The sequence below is a fragment of the Hyla sarda genome, chromosome 1 (assembly GCF_029499605.1).
Source record: "Hyla sarda isolate aHylSar1 chromosome 1, aHylSar1.hap1, whole genome shotgun sequence".
Classification (NCBI taxonomy): domain Eukaryota; kingdom Metazoa; phylum Chordata; class Amphibia; order Anura; family Hylidae; genus Hyla; species Hyla sarda.
The window spans coordinates 231,353,125-231,370,226 of NC_079189.1; the positions used below are offsets into that span (position 1 = coordinate 231,353,125).

The 17,102-nt window shown below is 39.1% G+C and overlaps 1 protein-coding gene across 1 annotated transcript in view; it reads right to left on the bottom strand.

Moving 5' to 3' along the window:
- Positions 1–1,868: 1,868 nt before the first annotated feature.
- BMP3 (bone morphogenetic protein 3) overlaps positions 1,869–17,102 on the bottom strand; it is a 64,169-nt gene continuing 48,935 nt past the window's right edge. The window contains exons 2-3 of the mRNA XM_056568942.1: positions 15,297–16,195; positions 1,869–4,744 (exon numbers count right to left, since the gene is read on the bottom strand). Of these exons, the coding sequence (XP_056424917.1) occupies positions 4,553–4,744; positions 15,297–16,195 (1,091 nt within the window). The 3' untranslated portion in view covers positions 1,869–4,552. The remainder of the gene's footprint in view (positions 4,745–15,296; positions 16,196–17,102) is intronic.

A 17,102-nucleotide genomic window follows, 5' to 3' on the forward strand; every position in this document is an offset into this window, starting at 1 on the left:
CATTACAGAAATCTATTTTTGTATGGACAAACACCTTGGGACAGATTTACCCAAAGTGCAATGTTACCCATACCTACCAATCACAGCTTAGTTCCCATTTCTCAAACTGCACTGTGAATAGTTGGACATATGTTCTGCTATTTTTTAGCATTTACCTTGGTTAAATAAATGTTGTACAACTTGGAATCCACAAGAGATTACTCATGTCTCCAGTGGAACTTTTTTTTATTTGCGATGGTGCTGACATACATAACATATCCTACTTTCATATCCTACCTTCATTATAACAGAAAACATGTCATATAGACATACTGTGAAAATTATAATTTACAGTCATGGCCGTAAATATTAGCACCCCTGAATTTTTTCTAGAAAATGAAGTATTTCTCACAGAAAAGGATTGCAGTAACACATGTTTTGTTATACAAATGTTTATTCCCTTTGTGTGTATGGGAACTAAACCAAAAAAGGGAGGGAAAAAAAAAGCATATTGGACATAATGTCACACCAAACTCCAAAAATGGGCTGGACAAAATTATTGGCCCCCTTTCAAAATTGTGGAAAAATAAGATTGTTTCAAGCATGTGATGCTCCTTTAGACTCACCTGGGGCAAGTAACAGGTTTGGGCAATATAAAAATCACACCTGAGAAAAGTTCACTTTCCATTCTGTGTCTGTGTGTGCCACACTAAGCATGGACGACAGAAAGAGGAGAAAAGAAGTGTCTGAGGACTTGAGAACCAAAATTGTGGAAAAATATCAACAATCTCAAGGTTACAAGTCCATCTCCAGAGATCTAGATTTGCCTTTGTCCACAGTGCGCAACATTATCAAGAAGTTTGCAACCCATGGCACTGTAGCTAATCTCCCTGGACATGGACGGAAGAGAAAAATTGATGAAAGGTGTCAATGCAGGATAGTCTGGATGGTGGATAAGTAGCCCCAAACAAGTTCCAAAGATATTCAAGCTGTTCTGCAGGCTCAGGGATAATCAGTGTCAGCGCAAACTATCCGTCGACATTTAAATTAAATGAAGCGCTATGGCAGGAGACCTAGGAGGACCCCTTGGCTGACACAGAGCCATAAAAAGCAAGACTACATTTTGCTGAAATTGGAAAATGTAATGTGGACAGATAAGACCAAGATAGAGCTTTTTGGTAAAGCACATAATTCTACTGTTTTCCGAAAACAGAATGAGGCCTACAAAGAAAAGATCGCAGTACCTACAGTGAAATATGTTGGAGGTTCAATGATGTTTTGGGGTTGCTTTGCTGCCTCTGGCACTGGGTGCCTTGAATGTGTGCATGGTATCATGAAATCTGCGGATTACCAACAGCTTTTGGATTGCACTGTACAGCCCAGTGACAGAAAGCTGGGTTTGCGTCCAATATCTTGGGTCTTCCAGCAGGACAATGACCCCAAACATATGTCAAAAAACACCCAGATAATGATGGCAACAAAGCGCTGGAGAGTTCTGAAGTAGCCCGCAATGAGTCCAGATCTAAATCCCATTAAACACCTGTGGAGAGATCTTAAAATTGCGGTTGGGAAAAGGTGCCCTTCCAATAAGAGAGACCTGGAGCAGTTTGCAAAGGAAGAGTGGTCCAACATTCCGGCTGAGAGGTGTAAGAAGCTTATTGATGGTTATAGGAAGCGACTGATTTCAGTTATTTTTTCAAAAGGGTGTGCAACCAAATATTAAGTTAAGGGTGCCAATAATTTTGTCCAGACCATTTTTGGAGTTTGGTGTGACATCATTTCCAATTAGCTTTTTTTCCTCCCTTTTTTGGTTTAGTTCTAATACACACAAAGGGAATAAACATGTGTATAGCAAAACATGTGTTACTGCAATCCTTTTCTGTGCAAAATACTTCATTTTCTAGAAAAATTTCAGGGGTGCTAAGATTTACAGCCTTGACTGTAGGTATTGAACACTTGATTAATAAAATGACCTATGTCTTCTAGTACAATGAGAGCAAAGGACACCAGGCAGCATTAAATAAAACATGGTACTTTCAGTGGGGTTTTTCATCCTTAGGATGCCCTCCTTTTCTATCCATTTGTAGATATATGCAATCATTTCCCCAAATATATTCTATTGGATTGAAGATATTGATTGTGTGCGCAGTATTGGCTGCACATGAAGTACTGCAGCTGAACATAAAATAAGAGGTTAGTTAAAACAATATTCACACTCAGTCCTGTATGTATACGCCAAGATCCACAGGGCCTCATTCATACAGTGAATGCCAAAATATGTCCTTCTGGCATCTGCCAGACCACTAGACATCAACTGTGTAAAAAAGCATCTTCCAAAAGATGGATATCATGCAGTATAAGTTTTATTTACCAAGGGAGCCTATGTGTAATGAAAGCCACTGTATGCCTATACATTGACATGCGTTGCAGCCTTTCATTAGAGGTAAATTTATACGTAGAGCCTAAGAGCTTTTCTTCAGCTGTCTTTACAATTGTGCATGGGATTTGAAGACTATAAGGTCATATATAAACAAGTAATGGTGAAGGTAGAAATCTTACCCAATGGTGCCCAATGGTCGGGTTTCTGTTATGGTGTCCGTAATTTTATTGGACAAAACAGCATTGCATTCTGCATTATTCTATCTGCAATGGAAGCTCCTAACTTCTGATGCAGATGTGAATACAGCCAAATCAGTATTGAAAGTTAGGATGAAGAATATGTGAAATGTATCATAGCTAGATAAAATAAGCTATTATTTTAGTGTTCCGTACCTCATACTAGATATATATATATATATATATATATATATATATATATATATGATTTGGCAGTACTTTTTGCAACAACTGAATGGCTTAAGAGAGTGTTGGTACACTTTAACTTTGCTTAAACAATGAGTAGCAGACTGAAGACGGTCAGTGTAACCTTTAGCCTACAGTAGATTTTACTAAAGAAAGTATGGAATACACTGTATCATTGCACATACAGTAATCAATAGTTACCCTGTAAAAAATCAAATTAAAATAACTGTCTTTTCCCTAAAACTTCTAGACAATGTTCACACCACCACATTTGCTTGAAACATCAGGATACATTTGTGAACAAAAAAAAAGTATACTTTTCTTTACAAATACATTTTTGAAGCTTAAAGTAAGTTTTGGATGCATTAAACTGACTTATACCAAAACTGCAGTATATAAAAAAAATGTGGCATGAATTTAGCATTAAAGAGATACTCCGGACAAAGCAGCAATACAGGCAAATAAAACTTGCTTTATTTACTTAAAGGGAATCACGTGGTATGCTGCTGACTATATAGCCGAGACAACCACTAGACATGGGAAAGGAGCAAAGGAGCTTTGGGGTCATACAGTTGTGTAGGCAACAAGACCACCTGGTCTCCTTACTTTGTCTTCACTTTTTAAAGGGGTTATCCAATCGAAGAACAGAGCTTTTTTCTTTCAAAAACTGTTCCATCTGTCTCCAGGTTGGTTGTGGTTCTGCAGCTCAGTTTCATTGAAGTGAATGGAGCCAAGTTGTAATACCACACCCAACCTGGAGACAGAAAGGGAGCTATTTTTGGAAGAAAAAAAAGCTGTTTTCGATTCCTGGATAACTTCTGCCTGGAGATATGGCGAGTAGCATCTAACCAGAAATACTCTTTAATAGTTGCACTACAATGTCTCTGAACTTTACAGATCCATAGTGCTTTATGTTACAGAGTATCACTTTAGTAAAAGGAATGTAACTAGCTTATTCTTGACACATAGTGGTCTAACAAGAAACGGGAAACAACATATCTATGGTAGATAAATTCTGCATTCTTGTACAGAAGCAGCAGGCGGATTTATTTTGTGTGTTACAATATAACAAAATTAAATATGGATTTCTTTTACAAATGTTTTCATCATGTCCGTTATACCAATTGTTTACACTATTAAAAAAGTGCTGGTTAAAAAAAAAAAAAAAAATAGAAAAATCAAGGTTTCCAATTATGTTACACAAACTTGTCAAAAAAACCCTTTCAATAATGGATGTCCTGAAATTATTTACACTTGCTATCATGCAGTGAAGAACTTGCGATACTCCTTCAAAGCTTCCGAGGGGCAACTCTCTCACTTCCTGTTCTGGTAACAGATACGTGTAACAGACACACAAAATGTATGGACTACGACTATATATATAATATTTCTATATAAAAAGAACATCATAGCCCAGTGAATGTTCAGAGTCTGAAGGCACTTTAAAGCTTCATCTGTATATATTTTGAGGTTTTTTTTTCCCGGTAAAAAAATAAATGTGTCTTTGGAAAAGTCATAAGGACTCCTTCTTTTTGCAGAACTTATATTCGACAGGTGCTTATCTCATGTGTTCTACATGCCAGTTTTTACTATGGTTTTCATCTGTCCAGTATGACTTGCATGTAGCAGAGGTCAAGAGGTCCATCACCAGCATCTACAATCTAGATTGTTCTCCATTGCTGTCCCTGGTAGACTTGAATTATTTTAGGAAATGGTATTTTGAAAGTGCAAAAATGAAGATTGCTTTGGACGCTCGTGAAGGTTTGAGATGTTATCTGCAGGCACAGGACTCCACTGTCATGTTGGGATATACTTTGAGGACAACATTTTTGTTTTCATCAAAAAAGAGAATGCTGAGAGAAGACATCTTCTCCGGGACACAACAGGGTTCTGGGATACCGGGAACCACTCCAACAGCTCGCACAATACTCTGGATAGTGGCATGATTTGAGGGCTTTAAAGACTGTTGGAAAAAAAGAGACATTTTAATTTTTGCAGTCTACAATATAAAATAGCTAAACAAAAAGTCAGGGCCATCTTGTTAGTCAAGTGAACATTTTACTCTTTTTAAATCCGACTTTTATCTTATGGGTTACATTTTCATCTATCTGACCTGAAAAAAAGGTTGAAATACTGCACTAAACTACCAGAAGTGTTATGAGATACCAGCTATGGGAATGACACCTTGCATACACTGTATTTGCTTAAAGGGGAACTCTGATGGAAAAAAAATGTTTTCAAATCAACTGGTGCCAGAAAGTTACAGATTTGTAACTGACTTCTATTTAAAAATCTTAACCCTTCTAGTACTTATCAGCTGCTGTATACTACAGAGAAATTTGTGAAGTTATTTTTAGCCTGACCACAGTGCTCTCTGCTAACACTTCTGTCAGTATCAGGAACTGTCTACAGCAGTGGAGGTTTTCTATGGGGATTTGCTTCTAATCTGGACAGTTTCTAACATGGACAGAGGTGTCAGCAGAGAGCACTGTTGTCAGACAGAAAAGAAATTCACAAATTTCTCTGTTTTATATAAAAGCTAATAACTGCTAGAAGGATGAGGATTTTTAAATAGAAGTAATTTACAAATCTTAGTAAATAAAGAACAAAAGTGCCCTGCACTCACTGCAGGGCACTTTTGTTCTTTATTTACTACTATTTGGTGACTACGGTCTTTATTTTCCTAGCACCTCCGCTGCCAGGGTGGATTTCCAGACTAGCGGGACGCCGTCTCCATCTCGTGGTCTTAGGAGGCTTAAGGTATCGGTGCCACTGTTATTTCTTTTTTACTATTAATTTACAAATCTGTTTAACTTTCTGGCACCAGTTGATTTGAAAATGTTTGTTTTCTACTTGTTCCACTGGATTTTCCCTTTAAAGCTGCAATTCCACTTGCCAGTCTTTTTGTAATACTGCCACTGCAGTTTTTGAACCAAAGCCAGAAGTGGATCCAAAAGGAATGGGAAATATAAAAGATCTCTCTGGATCTACTTCTGTCTTTGGCTTAAATGGGCACTGTCAGATACAAAAACTTTTGATATGTTGTAAAGCATGCAAAACCAATAGGTTTTGCAATTGCTTTCATTGGAAAATTTTCAGTATTTCATACTGAAAAAGCCAGTCAAACAAATGCCCCCCCCCCCCCTGCCTGCTTGGACACATACTAATCCTGTTGTGTCCATGAGTCATCACCTACGTCATGGACACACTTCCTTGATTGACAGCTGTGAGCGCAAGGCTCACAGCTGGAGGAAAAATCCTCCCAATGTCAGCTTGTGTCCCGCTACTGTCAGTGAGGACAAGCTGGGAGTTGTAGTTTTGCTAATGCTAGGGGAGATGTGAGCAGACAGCATACTGAGGGAGGGGGCGGAGACCTGCACAGTGAGGCCACACCCCCTCACTTTGAGAGGAATTCAGACTAGCGAGCTAAATTAAAAGTGTAATAAAAAAATAAAAATAAAGGTGCTAGACACAAAAAAATTAGATGTACATTGTCAGGATTAGGTACTGAGTAATATATTTTATTTTTTAAGTTTTTTTATTGGATCTGACGGGTATGATTTAAAAGTGGCCGTGGCAGTTTTCCAAAAAACTGCAAGATGGAAGGCCAGCCAGATGACGTTGCAAGAAATTGCTATAAGGCTGAGTTTCCACTTGGCATATATAACTTTTTTTTTTCGAAAAACTGACACTTCAGGTGTCCTGTCCCTCCCCCTAACATGTACTTGTGAGTATAAGAAGAAATTAAGTATCTTTGAAGACGTGAAATGGTGAGTGGCCGGTTTTGCCTGAGATTACATTCTGGACTTAGTTTATTGATATTTTGTAGTGAAGCTGCTTAAATTGAATGTCTGAAACTCGGACCAATGCAACATATTGAGTAGTCTTGATAGGATATTACCAATACAGACATGGTTAACACAGTACTTTGCACAGAACGCATCAGATTGGTGATTCTTATATGTAGATAGATGTGGCTCTAAGGGTGGGGTCTTTGGGTAATTGGTGGGACATTATGTCTGGCTTGAAGAATCCAAGGACAGATATACATGAAGTGATTAAGACAATTTTCTGCTGACTGATGGAGCCTTTGTGTTGCATGGAAAGGCGATGTGGCTTTTCTCCATTTATATGGAGAAGTGAATGGCCCTTTCTCAATAAATTGATCAAACACTGCCAGAAAAAAAGGACAGCGGTCTGATAATCACTGGTTTGTGTGGCTAAGAAAGTGCATAAACTTATATATATATATATATATATATATATATATATATATATATATATATCTTCTGTGTCAGTATGGTCTCCTTACTATAACCTGTGACTTCATGTGAGGGGGTGTTCATCCATTTACATAAATACATTAATTTCTATGTATCTGGCTTCTCCATAAAATGATTGTATGGATTCTGTAAATAAACCATTTTATGCCAAAGTCATTGAACACAATCAAAGTTACTGCTATGTTGTAAAAACTGCGAGGTGGGACCTACAACAAAGCTCCACAAACCTGGAGCTGCACACAGTATAATGTTACAAGTGACACTAATAAAAGATGAATGTCTGTGTATACGGCTTCATTGGGGTTGAGCTCACTCAAAAGTCCAGATGTTTTGAAAGTCCCAATGGACATATTTAACTTATACAGTTGAACTTACATTGTATTTCAAGTTGTATTTTACAGTAGCCAGTAGACATTCCTGGTGATCTTTAAAGGGGTACTCCACTGGAAAAAATTTTTTTTTTTTAAATCAACTGGTGCCAGAAAGTTAAATGGGCACTGTCACCAAGTTTATTTTTTGATATGTTGTAGTACGTATGTACTACAACATATCTCTAATATACTTTTATTATTATTTTATTCATTAAAAAGGTTTAATTTTCAATTTAAAACCGGCCACTGAAAAAGGACTGATTTTGGAGTGGCAATCAGTCCTTTTTCAGTTAGGCTGCACTCGCTCCCTGCCTGTCAATCAGACAGGCGGGAGCGAGCGCATTGGCTCCCCAGCCACTGGCTGGGAGGCCACTCCTCCCGCACATCGCCGCTGCCGCCTCGTTGCCGCCGCTGTCCCTGCACGCCCGCTGCCGGACTCTGCAGTAACTGCAAGTGTAATGAGGGAACGGGGTATGCAGGGCAGGGGGGGGGAGGAGGGAACGGGCTAGTGCCGTAGCGGGGGGGGGAACGGGCTAGCAAAAAAAATAAAAATAGGATGGTGGGGGCTACACTTTAAACATATTTGTAAATTACTTCTATTAAAAAATCTTAATTCTTCCAGTACTTATCAGCTGCTGTTTTTGAACTTCCTTTCTGTTTGACCACAAATGCTCTCTGCTGACACCCCTGTCTATGTCAGGAACTATCCAGAGCAGGAGAGGTTTTCTATGGGGATTTAGTCCTACTCTGGACAGTTTCTAAAATGGACAGAAGTGTCAGCAGAGAGCAGTGTGGTCAGACTGAAAGGAAGTTCAAAAAGAAAAGAACTTCCTCTGTAGTATACAGCAGCTGATAAGTACTTAAAGGGTTAAGATTTTTAAATAGAAGTAATTTACAAATATGTTTAACTTTCTGAAATTTTTTTTTTGCCAGCGGAGTACTGTGTGAATTTATGGAACTTAATATAATGGGCTCTAATCCTAAAATAAGACAAAAATAAGACAAAAGGACATGTTTAAGGGTAACCATGCCCTAAATACTCTCATCTTCTTGTTCAACAATTTTAAAATGTTGATCAATGATTTATGCCAAGTCCCAAACTTTTGTACAGCAATAATCTATTTCAGATATTTTCAATTTTGCTAAACGTTTACCATAAAGTGAGCAATAACACAGTAATTGGTAGAATAAAATAGGAGAGATCGGTGGCACCATTCTGGGATTAAAACAGCTGTAGCTCTGCAGAAAACACATAGGGTGTGCTGGCACATAGTATCCACAGTCATAGAATTGAAATGAAAGCTGCACTCACCCAGTTCTGTGAGAAGAAGAAAAAATGGTAACTTTATTTTCAGGGATTTTCCACGAGGATGGCAGATAGAGGAGTGGACCGAGGTTAAACAGGCAACATGTTTTACGATGTAAAACGCTTTCTCAAGCCACACCTGCATTTGAGAAAGCGTTTTAAGTGATTTACGGCATGAAACATGTTGCCTGTTTAACCTCCATCCACTCCTCTATCTGCCATCCTTGTGGAAAATCCATGAAAATAAAGGTGCCATTTTTATCTTCACATGGAACTGGGTGAGTGCGGCTTTCATTTCAATTCTATGACTGTGTATACGAAGTAATTGGTAGACTGCGTCAGGTGGGTAGCTCAAAGGAATCTAATCTGAAACTTACATTAGCCCTGCAGGCCACTCCAGCAAGGGTGGCAGGCTTCAATAAGACCATTATACTCATATATCCATTCACTACTTGGTAATGACACTTTTAGTTATCCACCTCATATAATTAAGCATCTTCTTAAGCCTCTTACTAAAAAAAGATTTTTAAGGGTATGTTCACATGTAAACAACAACAAAAAACGTGGTCTCAAATGGCTGGAGGTGCTCAACCCCAAATGCAGTTGTGCATTTATACTGGGGGAGCAGATCCTGCCCTTGTAGTCCGTTGCTAGGGGCGATCCCCAGCATAAAAATGCATACAATGGAGGATGCCTGCAGCGGACTACAAGTGCCACAATAGAATCCTACACCAGATAAACAGTGTGGATATGTAACAATTGGAATAATGCAATACAGAAATTTAGGTGCACTACTGTGGTAGATGTATACAATGACATTGGCTATCCCTCAACACTGATGTTAAAATTGAGACATTCGCCAGTGTAATCTACCTGTGCGTAATATGCAAAAACCAGGGGCCAGTGGGCAATTACAGCAGCATTAGGCTGACTTGGAGGTGTGTAAACTCCATATGTTAATGCGCCTTGAACATTTTCCAGGCAGCATTAAGGTTGCACTTGTGAGGCCATGCACCTATATCAGCCAACTTGGGTGGGGCTTGTAGCCTCTCTCCCCCCTTCCATTGTATGTGTGCTAAGTCACACTGGAGGGAACTGGGAGCAGGCTGCATGTCGGCCTAATGCTGCTGTAATTGCCCACTGGTCCCTGGTTTTTGCTTATTACGCACAGGTAGGTTAGCGTTAGGTCCCGTGCCATTTGAGAAACCTTGGCGTTGGTGTGCGTGCTCTGGTGTGTCCTTCATATAAGGATACACTGGCGAATGTCTCAATTTTAACATCAGGGTTGAGGGATAGCCAATGTCCTTGTATACATCTACCACAGTAGTGCACCTAAATTTCTGTTATGATCACATGTACGCAGATTTGATGCACAGAATTTTCTGCTGCAAATTTCAATGTAAACTAAATGACTGAGCACAGCTTCTAATCTGCAGTTACAAATCCTGTGCATCAAATCTGCGCAGGATCCTGTATGTGTGAATGTACCCTAAAAGGTAGATAACCTCTTTAACCTTTTAAAGACCACTGATATAACTTTTTACAGGGGTCATTAGGGTACTTATTTTAGCCTGCTGTATTATTACAGCAGGGCTAGAAAGAGGTGGTGGTAGATTAACCCCTCCCTTTCTCAGGCAGAACATTGTGAAGAGCACTGCCACTGCCAGCTTGCCTTTTTCTCATAGTCCATCCTACTGTCATCTCTTTCCATGTAAATGACACTCAAAGACATTCACATGACAAACATGATGTATCAGACCAGGCCAACTTCTTTTATTGCTCCATGACCCAGTTCTGATGCTTACTTGCACATTGTAGGCACTGTGATGGCTACTCAGCAAGCTGTGATGCACATTATTTTCCATCATAGCAAGCTTTAAATTACTCGGCAATTTGTGCTACTGGTTATCCTTTGTTGTTGGTGGTTGTCTGGGGTTATCTTCTGCAATACAGTCAAAATAAACCTCTACTCACCTCTTGCACTCCCGTGGTGCCTCCACTGTCCTGCTCCAGACCCCGATGCGATTCCCATCCAGAGCTGCAGTATTACGTATTGAGCATATAAAGCCTAATAAGTCACGCTACAGCTCAGCGAACCGATTACCACAGTTATGTCCCACCTTGGCCCTTGATTGGCTGGTGCCCCCTGGTGGGGGCACCAGGAAAAAGACCCAGGCCCAATAACTGGCCAAGGCGGGACATCACCGATTCACTGAGCTGCAGGAGGATTTATCGAGCACAGGAAGCAGGAAGAGGATCGCATCAAAGCAGAACACCGGAGGTAGCGCAAGAGCATTGGAAGAGAATAGAGGTTTATTTGTGTATACCCATAATACAGTGCTACATCAAAACTTCAGGTGGTGGTACACATACTCTTAGGAGGTGGTACTTGTAGGGAACTTTTGTGCCACTTTACAGGCTCTACACATAGTTCTGCCCTGTGCATGGGTTTTCTTATCTTAAACATATTAGTAGCATTAGATTTGTGTTCTACATGGGTTAAAATATGTTCAATCACTACCAATAATCCTACTTATACAGTAAAACTGTCAGACAAGCACATATGCTGTTATTTTTCCTGTTGACTAGGTTTCCAGCCTGAAGGAGGAATGTGATAGGCTATCAATGTCAACCAGCAAGAATTAACCTTTGGGCGCTGAGCCCAATCTGTTAGAGGCCCGGGAATTCCACAAGATACAGGTGGACCAACTTACTTGAACTTACAAAAAGTGTAACAAATGCATCCAGAATTTCCCTGCTTGTAAATTATTGAACTTGATATTACATTTTGGAAACATATGCTGTATCCAATTCCGCCCAACCCCATGTCACACATGAGAATGGAAGCCAATTCATACTTTCAATTCCACATATAAACACTGCAACCTAATTGTGGAAGCATTAAACTAAGGAATATAATACAAGCCGTCTATTGTGACCTGAGCAAACTTGGCCTAACTCCTTCCCAACCAGTAACTTTGAATCTCGATATATATAACCTAGGCTGCCAAAATGTAAATATATTTTCTTATAACTTGAAGAAGCACTCCATGTTTTCTTTTCCCCCCCATATCTTGCTCACTCACCTTCACTATTCTGACTATGCCATCTGTTTCATTCCCGAACAGCTCCATACATTTCATTTTAGTAACTGGGTCATTTGTTCACCAGCCTGACCCACAGAAAAACAGTGTTTAATGTGTCAAAGGAAGTGGTCTGTCCTAAGTCAGCTGACTTCCTGTGAACTACAGGATGACATAATCACTTATTAGATGCCTCCTGGCAGCTCACAAACTGCTCTCCTCCCCATACAGCTCTATCTTTATACTGCTGCTCCCGGTATATCTATGGGATCAGGATATATATTAGTTATACTCCTCCCCTTAGGATGTGTTTCTACATTGTGCTTTTGCTACATTTTTGCCGTAATTTTCCTGAAATCACAGAACAATTACGCTATTTTACTGTTATTCAAATCAAAGTAAAACATAAAAAATTGTGTGGAAAATCGCTGCATAAACACAGTCAAACCGCAGAAAAAAAAATCTACAAAAATGCGCTAAAAAAGCAACATCTGAACATAGCCTGAAAATACCCTTAAAATCTTTATAAAAGACCTCAAGTGTAATTATAGTTCACATCACTTTAAAAAAAAAACACACTTTGAATAAGACGATGCACAAAACCGCACGTAATGTGAACTGACCCCCCAACCTACCTATGCTATGCTAGATTCTCTAATTAGCTGACCCACAGTGAAGAGACTCCCTCCCTTTTATCTGTAAAGCCAACGGCTTTTTGGAAAATGTAGGCAGCATTAGTAAATAATTTCTATTGGGAAATACAAATTATTATGGCTGAAATTCTATGCATGCCACATCAGCTAAAACTGGTAAGCACAGGATAGACCAAAAAACCTCCACATTAGGCTTTTATATCTTAGGAAATTACTGAGCAAATCCAGCTCCTTGCCCTTCCCATTCAGCAACTGAGGCGTTCCACGTTAAAGGGGTTGACCAGGAATATAAAACCAGAGCAATTTTCTTCCAAAAGCAGCACCACACATGTCCTCAGGTTGAATGCAATATTACAGCTCAGTCCCATTGAAGAGAATGGAGACAAGTAGTAAAACCACACAATCTCAGGATGGGGTGGCACTGTTTTTTGTTAAAAATTAGCTCTGGTTTTCTATTTCTGGACAACCCCTTTAAAGCTACATGATGTTATTTTTAGCATCAAGTTTCATATTTTCCAGCAGAAGCAACCCGATAAAAAAGATCTGCTAAGAATGATTGGAAAGTGATTTGCTGTAACTCATAGAGAAGTAGAGCTGCTGAGATTACTAGGGAAGTGGGTGCACTGCTATGACTACTTAAGAAGTTGGGGCTAATGTGACTACGACTATTAAGAAACTGTGGGGAAAGCTTGCTGTGACTACTGGAGAAATTGGGTGGAAGTGGGATACACAACTTTTTGTACTAGAGAGTAAGATTTGGCATAGTAAGATAGTCTTCAATAATTAACCACTGGGTGCCAAGTGATCCTTGTCTGAATGGATGTCTATGCTGGACTGGGCTTTGGCGTAACTGACTGCCTTCACTATAAGAGCATGTTCATTGGGCATACATGCAGTGCCCACCATAATTGATAAATGTAAGAAGTATGAAACAACCAGAACTCTTAGTAGAGCTGGGCTTCAACCAATTTAGTAATCTGGGAAGACTAAAGAAATGACCAAGAACCCAATGGTAACTCTGGATAAGGCCTAAATATTCTGTGTGCAGATGGAAGAAACTTTCAGAAGATCAGGCATCACTGCAGCACTCCACCAATCTCGGTTTTATGGCAGAGCAGCCAGAAAGAGCTTCTGTTTCTGTTTCTTTGTGCTTCTCCGTAAAAGACATATAAAAGCTCTCCTCAAGTGTGCACAAAAAAGCACCTAAAGGACTCTCAGACTGTAAGAAACAAGATTTTCTGGTCTCATGAAACCAAGATTGAACTTTTTGGCCTGAATTTTAGGTGTCATATCTGGAGAAAATCAAGCTCGTAGAGCTATCAGTTAGGGTATAAAGCAAGCTGTAAATTTTTTTTTTTTTTAAGAGCGGATGTTGGTTGCCAACATTATTATTTGCCTTTTATCTTTCAGCCAAGTGTCAAGAAGTTAGGGCTTAGATGTTTGAATGCCACATGCTGGCATGCCTCCTTACTTCCATCCAGCTATCCATCCGCCCACTGCAGCATAGCCACACTATCTAGTGACCATTTGACTTATGACATATTTTCTCTATTATCTGGGAAAGGTCAAAGACAACAGTAAAGTAAAAGGGCTTGCACTACAGCACTTCCAGGTGTGGGTCCCGTGCATGAAAAATGGACTAAAGAAGGCACAGACATAATAGAAGCATTCTGTATTACAGTTTTATAACTTGGCATTATGGGCCTAAAAGTTAAAGAAATAAATCCAGGAATACCCCCTTAACAAAAGTCAAGCAATCTGGTGATTCTAGCAATCCTTCTTCTATCCCCCCCCCCCCCCCGGCCAGATAAACCCCTCCCTTTATGCATATTTATCACAGCCTCTCTTTCACGACTGGATGACGTGAGAGTCTGCCGCCACATGTGACCTCCACTCAGAAAGATTACTCAACACCCACTGAACAGATTTTCTTCAGGTAAAAAGTGTTTTAATCAGGATCCCCTGCACTATTACCTGGTATAAACTGGTAAATGTGGGTGATCCTGGTGTCAGATTCCCTTTAATAGCCAATCTCTTTTAATTTTCCACCAACAGGGCCATATGAGGGGTTATACTTTGTAATCTCATCACTCATTTTAATACAAGATCTTGGTTTTGTTTTGTTTTACCAATTTAAAAAAATATTTTTTAACTTTTTAAGAAAATGAGTTTGCTTAATATTGCCCTATTCCGACCCCTAAAACTTTTTATATACGGGGCTGTATGAGGGCTCAACATATACATATGTTATCAAATTAACTCTGAAGAGATGATAAACTACTACCTGGTTTTAATGTTTTGGCTAATTTGTGTGTATATGTGTGCATGTGTTTTGTGTATGTAAATGCGTATGTGTGTAAAAAATGAGTAGATGTAAGCTTATGTGCTTTGCCTATTAGAAACATCTGATGAAAGGAAGAATGAAGGCATGTCTGGTTTTAGCAAAAGTGCGAAATGTGGACATTAACAAATGCAAAAAAAGATGTGGAACATGAACCTCCACAAGCGGACAAAAGGTCATGCTTTTCTACATAGCGAGGCATTAGTGTTTGGACAGTGTACAAGAAATTCCTACACATAAACCTTCAGTTTTTAAATCTCACTATTTTAACAGCTATGCTTATAGAGCAGACATAAAAATATTACTTATTTACGGCTTCATTGGGCTTCCTAATAAAACAGCTGGAATATTTTATTGATAGAAAAAAAAAAGATGTACAGTTCATAAAAAAGAGATGCACTTTCCTGCCCAGCGCTGTGTTAAAATATATGTTGATATAAAAGTCAGTGTAAAATTACTATTAAAATATTTACAATACCTTTGGCATCGGGAACTGGCATGCACCTGAGCAATAATAAGCATCAAAGGATTTAGGGGAAATAATCCATTCACTCCAACCGATGTCTGCAAAGTCTACTTTAAGGTAACGGCGTGCACAATTTCGTGGTTCATTCCATTGCTTTCTTCTTGCTTTTTTCAGGGTCTGCTCATCAAACTGTAATGTTTGGCTTTTTTGTCGTCCACTTTTTCTTAATTTCTTCTTGGCTTTTCCTTTCTCTGCTGACTTAACATGAAGGGTTTTGTAGGGCTTTTTCTCCTCCCAGCGCTCTTCATCTTCATTATACTGGTACTCAGCTCCTGGTAGCTCATTGTTTTGTAGTGGTAAGAGAATATCGGTTGAACGTCGACTCCTGTGTTCAAAAAGTCCTGATTTATGGTGTTGTTTATGAACGATAGGACTGTGTTGTCCATGTAAATTGGAAACAACACTATCAGGTTCTGAAATGGCTGAGTCATTAGCATATACTAAGATATAAGGCTTATGCCTCAGCAGATGCTTCCGATGTTGAGTTGAAGTATCAATGGTCATGTTGATTCCAATGACGGTCTCTCCATTCTGCTTGGCATCACGTAGGATTTGAGTAATGTCCTTCCATTGCCAAGAAGGAATATCACGGAAGGATGATGAAATATTTATAAAAAATTGGCCCAACACTCTTGTCTGGTTCTCAAGTGATATGATACTAGACACTGTGAAGCCTATTGGTATTTCTTGCTTTTGATGCGCCTTGCGAAGGCATGACGGAGAGTGTGGGCATCTTGAGCTGCTGTTAAGCATATCCCCAAGATAATAATGAAATGTCGCTGACAGTATGTTTTCTGAAGATGTGAGTGAGGTCAAATTGAAAATGTGGTGACTGATGTCATCTGCGTCCCCTAAAAAGAATTTAAAAAAAGATTTGGTTATTTGCACAAAATTTAACATACTCCTATACATTTTATTCTTACGCAACTCATATATAATGAAAGATATGACATGGTATAGGCAATACCACTTACTAAATACCCTTTTAAAAGAGGATATGTTATCAAACATTCGTCTCTTTTTTAGGGCATTTAAAGGACATATTTCAGGGCTGGCAGTTACTGTAGACCAGTTAGCCTATTTCAGAAACTAGTTTAAGATTATAAGTAGTAAAAAAAAAAAAAAAAAAAAAAAGAATTTCTATAGATACAATGCATTCAGAGAGTCTTTAGACCCTTTTTGCAAAAATAAAAAAATATGTTTTTTCCCCATCACTTTGCACTGAGTACCAGATAATGAGAATGTGAAAACCGAATTATAACATTTTTAGCAAATGTATTAAAAAGATAAAACTAAAATTTGCATGGATGTAAGTATTCTGACCCTTTGCTATGACAGTTCAAATTAAACTCTGAGCTCCTCCCATTTCTGAGATGTTTCTATACCTTAATTGGAGTCACATGTGGTAAATTGAGTTGACTGGACAGACACATCCCTGTGTATATAAGGCTTTGTCCACAAACTGCATTATTATGTCACTGTACCACTGCATTCTGCTGCAATTTGCCAACCAAACTTAGTAATTGGAGGAAGAAGGGTCTTTGTAAAGAGAAGTGACCAAGAACCAAATGGTCACTCTGACTGAGCTCCAAAGATCATGTGTGCAGATGGGAGAAGGCTAAAAGGCTAACCATCACTACAGCTTTCCACCATTCTGGGCTTTGTGGTAGAGTAGTAGGAAAGAAGCCTCTTCTTTGTAAGACACATGAAAACTGCCTGGAGTTTCAAAAAAAGCCCCTAAATTACTATCAGACTGGG